We start from the raw sequence: 6,696 nt of genomic DNA, 5'->3' as shown, positions 1-6,696 counted from the left end.
GTCTGTTTGAAGTAGTTAAGTACGTTACTTCTGACTTGTGTATAAATGCATGAGCTGCTGATGAATGAATAGAATGAAAGATTTATGTTTTTGGCATTCAGCTTAACAGAGAAGGCATGATGGAGAATCAAGGCGTTGTGACAATGGGCAAAAAAGCCTCAAGAGAGAACTCAAAGGATGTGGCATCGTCTATACAAACTAGGCTAATGAAGGTGCAACAAGCCATGGTGAATGTCCTATAATGTAAACACAACTTCAAGTAATTATAACTTTAAAACATAGAGCTCCACAAAAGATGGAAATAAGCTCGAAAATAGTTCAATTAGGTTCATGAGCAATTCATAACTTAAGGTATTGAAGAGTTTTACAATCAAGCCCTTTGAAGTAGTAGTTTGGCACAAAGTCTTTGGTAGTAGTTTCCCTATAAAGTGGAGGGTTTTCTTGAGATATCAATTCCTTGATTGGTCCATAAAGAATTGAAGCATTCTCTGGTAGAAGATGTGTTCTAAAGAAACTTGCTACAGAAACTCTTGGGCCTCTTGTATTAGCAAGCACTCTATGATGAACACTAATAAATTTGTCATTAGATATTAACTGCATAAAAGTTAAAAAACAATTAGAATAGATATAAGAAAAATGTTAAAAAGTATTCACTTTCTAAAATCACAATAATCTAGAATCTATTGAATAAAATGTACATTATATATAAACGTCTCAAAATCTATATACTGGAATATAAGAAAAGTTTATACAACCATAACTAACATATATATCAAATTACGTATTTTAAAATTCATGAAAATCATAACTCGACCTTAAAATATGAAAAAATGAATATTCAAAGCCTTAATTATAATTAATACCGACAAAAATACTGTAATTGTCATATTAAGGTTAAAGGTAAGGTGGACTTGCCTGCATCATATCGGCCAAATTTACAATAAGAGCTCCATCTATAGAATTAACATCAAGCCATTGATTTTGATGGCGGACTTGAAGTCCGCCGATTTGATCTTGTAAAAGTATGGTGAAGAAGCCACTATCGGTGTGACTGCTAGTGCCCAATGTCAAGTCCGGTTCAGGGCACGGTGGGTAGTAATGGCCCATCACAAACAGTCCCTCACCGCACCCAATATCTTCCAAATAACTCCGGTTCAGACCTAAAGCTTCCGAGAACAATTCCAACAAAGTATGCCCTAATTTCATCACTTTGTTTGAATATTCTATGAATATATCTCTGCAAATTGAGTTGGCTTCGTATATGAGTTTTAACGAAATGAAACACTGGAACACGTCAATAATAATAATAATAAAGAATTACCGGCAAACAGCGGGCAGTTGTTGAGGAAGAGGTCCACGAGGTGCCATAACGCAACTCAAAGTATCCCTCCAATTGGTTGCTTCAGCCAAATAAAGATCGAAATTACTATTATAATACACTTTCCTGGTTATATCTCGAGAATAAAACTCTTTCTTAGCTTCCTTATCTTGTTCATGAAACCTCCCAATCCCATCCATCATTTCATCCAAAGTCGTTACTGGAATCCCATGGTTGATAATTTGAAAGAAACCCCATTTCTCGCAAGCTTCTCCAACTTTCTTCACTATTTCGCGACGTTAATTTGGATCATCGTCGACGCCGGTCTAGTCTATGATCGGGATTCCGCCATTGTTGGTGGAGCCTCTAGATTTCTGGTTATGGATGTTGTTGTTTCTCTCAAGCTTGTACTCTTCATTGATGAAAATGGTCGGAATCTTTGATAAACCTGAATCTACCAGGCCTTTCACTCCTGATTTTGTTTCATCGAAAGCCTTCAATTCGTTTATCCGATTGTAAATGGATTGTTCAGCTGGTTCTGATTTTATTTCAGCCATTTTCAAGAGCTTTGACTTTTGTTTTGAGCCTTGAGTGTCTCTAACACACCGATTATCTTCTTCTTCTTCTTTTTTTAACAATACTGATTATCTACATTTATTATGAAGATAAAGATCAGATTCTTTTGTTTTTTTTTTTTGGATCTAAAGATCGAGACTTGGGTAGAAGTGTCCATTGCATGTTGGGCCTAGAGTTATTTAGTATATTTGATTCGAAAAAATTAGGTACCTAAGATTGGTTTCTTGGTTCAAATGGGTATATGAACTTATAGCACGTTTGGTTCGCTGTATTGGATTAGAGGTGTATTGGATTAGAGGTGTAATGGAATAGAGGTGTAATGGAAAAGCTGTGTAATAGCAAATCAACTGTTTGGTTGAATGTAATGGAATAGAGGCGTAATAGTAATCCCGTGTTTGGTTGAGTGTAATAGAGGTGTAATAGCATAATGAAAAAACTAAAATGACTAGAATACCCTTAGCGTAAATTTGTTTTGGTAAATGATTATTGTTATTGTTATTTAAATTTTAATAAGATTATTATTATCAATAATAAATAATTTAATCATATTTAAACATAATTATTATTAAATATTTTTAATTAAAATATATAATTTAATAAAATTCTTAATAATTAGCATAAATTTGTTTTGGTAAATTATTATTGTTATTGTTATTTAAATTTTAATAAGATTAATATCAATAATAAATAATTTAATCATATTTAAACATAATTATTATTAAATATATTATAATTAAAATATATAATTTAATAAAATTCTTAAAATTAATATTCTTATATGAATTTACTCAAATCATAATATATGATACTTGTAAAATATAAATTAACATAATTATTATTAAATATATTATAATTAAAATATATAATTTAATAAAATTCTTAATAAATAAAATTCTTCTATGAATTTACTCAAATCATAATATATGATACTATAAAAGAAAATTTCAAATAATTAATATTAAATATGATTTAATTAAATATATGATTTAATAAAATTTAAAATTATTATAACTAATATGATTATAGTTTATGAATTTGTATAATTTAAAATAATAATTATTACATATAATTTAATAATAATATATAATTTCATAAAATTCTTGATAATAAAAATTTTCTTATATGAATTTATACAATTTAAAATAATTAATATTAAATATAATTATATAGTGATATATAATTTCATAAAATTCTTAATAATAAAATGTTCTTATATGAATTTACTAAAATCAATATATAACTTGAGAATTATATTATGCATAAACATAATTAACTTATATTAAGAAAAGGTTAGATGAAAATGAAATTGTACATTAAAATCCATATGTTACATAGTTTTACAACATCAAAAGTTTGAACATTGATATTTAATGGTAAGAAAGAAATCTCCTAACCCATTCCAATCAGACAACTCAAGGTAAACTAAAGAAAACGATCATTTGAGTTGGATGGTCGGAATTTTACTCAATGCATCATATCGCGATCGTCGGTTAAACCTTCAATTGACCATAAGGTGAATATAAATTTGAAGCTCTCTTCCATATGTTGTTCGACTTCACGAACTACCACCTGGAGGCAAAACTCCTCTCGATTTGATCGCCAACGGCTGGATTTTCTCCCGAACAAAGTGGCAGCCTCATTAAATGAAGAAAACACATTATCACGAGCATCGATTTCTTCTTTCTCTTGTTTGAAGATGAGGAACCCCCTTGGTCTCGATCTCCTCGTGGATCCGTACCAGAAACATCCATGTCATCTAAAGAGACGTCGACTTCAGCATCATAGAATGTGTTTCTCTCTTCATTCATATCTGTAGTAATGCTCATCATCAGCATGTATTTCTTCAAGAACATCAAGAATTGTTTGAGCATCTCTCCCGCTTGCTCGATCTCTTGCGTATAAGGTAGTAAGTTTGGTCATAGTAAGGAAAGTACGAAATCAAATTGGGCGGCTTCTTTGTGACTCTAAAAAATGAGGAAATCATATTAGTCGTAAGTTTGGTAAAAATAATATAATAAAGACTTGAAATAATCTTACCTTTAAATAGGACTCCCAAATCGCATCTTCAAGAACAACGAGTGCTTATGCTCGTCCCAACCAAAACCGCTATTGTTTTGGCCATTAAGCATGTCGTGAGACGATTGACCACTCCTTTTAAGTAACCTAATCCTTGATTCAATATTAGGTTTCGCCTTCAACATTGCATTTGGTAAAACCGTTTGTAGCATTCTTTCCAACTCGTTCAAATAACCGCTTTGAACCCGTATCGACATTAAATGTTCCAACATTGTGCAGTCCACCATCTTTGAAACTAATGTTGCATCTTCCTCGGGAACCCATTTTCTTTTGCTTCCTCGAGAAGCTTGAGCATTTGATTCTGGAACACCTGACATAATGATCTTAAGAACAAAAAAAAAACAAATTATATTAATTACTATTTTAATATCATGATTCAAAAGGTCAACACTTTATAAAATCTAAGTAATTAAGTTGAATATCATGAATCAAAAGTTCCATAGCACAAAAAATTTAAAATTATAACACATGCTGAATTAGAAGAAATTATATTATAATTTCTGTAGTTTAGTACAATACAAAAATCAATACAAAAGTTTCACAAAAGTTTCACAAACCAATTTCTAGATGCTTGCCATTCATCGAACATTTGGTTGGCTAGTTCCATCCTCCAAGTAGCCCAAGCATCCGATGGATGAATATTTGTGATATTCGGTTCATCGTCATCCACCACATTAATTGTAGGTAATCCTTCTCCCACCTCCGCTTCAATGGGATCACTACTCATATGGGTTCGAATAAAATTATGGAGCAAACAACATGCAATAATAATTCTATTGTGCACCCATACAGGATAGAACGATGGACTCCTAAGTATTCCCCATCTAAGTTTTAATAAGCCAAAGCATCTTTCAATGACATTACGTCTTGAGGCATGTTTCATATTAAAAACTCTTGCGAGAACTTGGTGATAACCACGACGCCACTCGTTCAAATGATATCGTTGTCCTCTAAATGGTGCAAGAAATCCTCACAATTTGTGTATCCAAAGATCAACTAGATAATAACAACCTATAAAATAAGTTTCATATTAAAAATGATTAATTCAAACACAAAGTGTGATCTTAATGAATAAATCAAAGTCCTCTAACTATACACTTTACCATGAGGAACTTTTAATCCATGTCTTCTACTAATGGCATCTCAAGAACCCGTCCATCAAGAATCGAACCTTCCCAACCAGAAGAACATAAACAAATTGCATCTCGGTGTACAAACACCTAGCATATTTGTTGCTATGTCACCTTTTCGTGTCCGATATCTAGGTTTATCAACTGTTGGAACCCTAATCTTGATGTGGGTTCCATCAAGAGCACCTAAGCAATTCTATATCACATGATATAAAACCTTGAGTTAGAATACTAATTTAAATCTAAATCAAGTAAATGTTGTTGAAGCTATATATAAAACTTAGTCCTATACCTTAAACCATTTCTACCTTGTGTCGGAAGAATCGATCGTAATTGGCTCCGGGTTTTAAATAACACATCTTGCAAGCGTGTGACAAAGATTTAAAACACTATGAAATGCTCGCTAACAGCTTTCCGGACCTTCTAAAGTGATGCTTGATAACTCGATTTTTCAGGTGATGGGAGATGATATGTAAAAACATTGCTACTTGCTCGTCAACAAGCATGAACCTTGTCGACTTCAATCCCCCTATCGATTCTAACATCTCACATAATTTAAAAAAGGCACTCTATTCATCCTAACTTGTTCAATACAGGTCTCGTCACTAGCATATACAAGCCTATTCACATAATCCCGTTTTGCATAAAAATCTACGGTATAGGACCTAATCCTTGGTCTATGTAGGCTAAGGCTGGCACCCATTCTAAATAAGAACCAAATCGCGATTCTCTGATTTCCAACCATATTGTCACAAAGAATACTAATTCTTTTCGCCTCACACTTTGTGCAATTAAAGGCGATTTGAGCCATTCTCGCAACATTTTAAAATTAGAACACACTATCAAAGAATTGAAGTTGCAATTACACATTATCAAATAAAATAAACAGACAAATTTAGAACACACGAAGCAAAAAATTATCTACTAAATGATATCGTTGCAACTTTAATTTCATTTCTTTATCAATCACCCAAATAATAATGAAAGAGTATATTTAATTACTGATGATTAGTTTAATTAAGGTTTTCTTATTTCAAAATAAGTAAAATGAAGAATGAGGATTTGGTTTAATAATGAAATTGAAGTTTTATAACTTTTATAACATTTTAAATGGTAATTTCATTTTGTAAAAATATATATAACTTTGAAGAGGACTTATTTTTACAAGAATTGTTACTTATCTTTCTAGTATCAAGTTTAAAATACATGTTTAGCATTTTTCATCAAAAATTATTATTATTAAAATTTCGAATTCTATAGAATTTATTAATTTAATGACCAAATTTGACTTTTAAGTAAAATTTGTATAATTTTATTTATCATATTATATATCGTTAATTTTAAAAACTTCCTTACACTTTCACAATTATAATTTATGTATTATAGGAAATCATATTATGAATGAGGAATATTTTATGTATAATGTAATTGACTTAAAATCTAAGATAGAATTAGACAATAATAAATTTCAGTCCATTTATCCATTTTATAATTAAGATAACATTATTTCCATTATAGGGAAAAATAATGTTTGAATCAATTAACATTTGTTTTAAATAACATGTATTGCGTGCATAATTAGTTAATTATAATCCA

The 6,696-nt window shown here is 30.7% G+C and overlaps 1 protein-coding gene across 1 annotated transcript; it reads right to left on the bottom strand.

Moving 5' to 3' along the window:
- Nucleotides 1-339: 339 nt before the first annotated feature.
- On the bottom strand, nucleotides 340-1,845 carry LOC105798807 (1-aminocyclopropane-1-carboxylate oxidase homolog 1). Its single transcript, XM_012629008.2, has 3 exons — nucleotides 1,322-1,845; nucleotides 916-1,237; nucleotides 340-594 (listed from the first exon to the last, which is right to left on the bottom strand). The coding sequence occupies exons 1-3, from the start codon at nucleotides 1,519-1,521 to the stop codon at nucleotides 340-342; spliced, it is 777 nt and encodes a 258-aa protein (XP_012484462.2). The 5' UTR covers nucleotides 1,522-1,845.
- Nucleotides 1,846-6,696: the final 4,851 nt, after the last annotated feature.

The sequence above is a fragment of the Gossypium raimondii genome, chromosome 9, assembly GCF_025698545.1.
Source record: "Gossypium raimondii isolate GPD5lz chromosome 9, ASM2569854v1, whole genome shotgun sequence".
Taxonomy (NCBI): Eukaryota; Viridiplantae; Streptophyta; class Magnoliopsida; order Malvales; family Malvaceae; genus Gossypium; species Gossypium raimondii.
The sequence above is the reverse complement of the archived record's forward strand: the minus strand, read 5'-3'. Positions and strand labels throughout refer to the sequence as shown.

Bases quoted from the DNA above. Each gene is read 5' to 3' on its own strand.
- LOC105798807 (XM_012629008.2), bottom strand. From the start codon at position 1,521: ATGATGGATGGGATTGGGAGGTTTCATGAACAAGATAAGGAAGCTAAG. The intron at 1,238-1,321 runs GTAATTCTTTAT...CTCAATTTGCAG, and splicing joins CAACTGCCCGCTGTTTGCCG to AGATATATTCATAGAATATT. The intron at 595-915 runs GCAAGTCCACCT...ACTTTTATGCAG, and splicing joins ATTTGGCCGATATGATGCAG to TTAATATCTAATGACAAATT.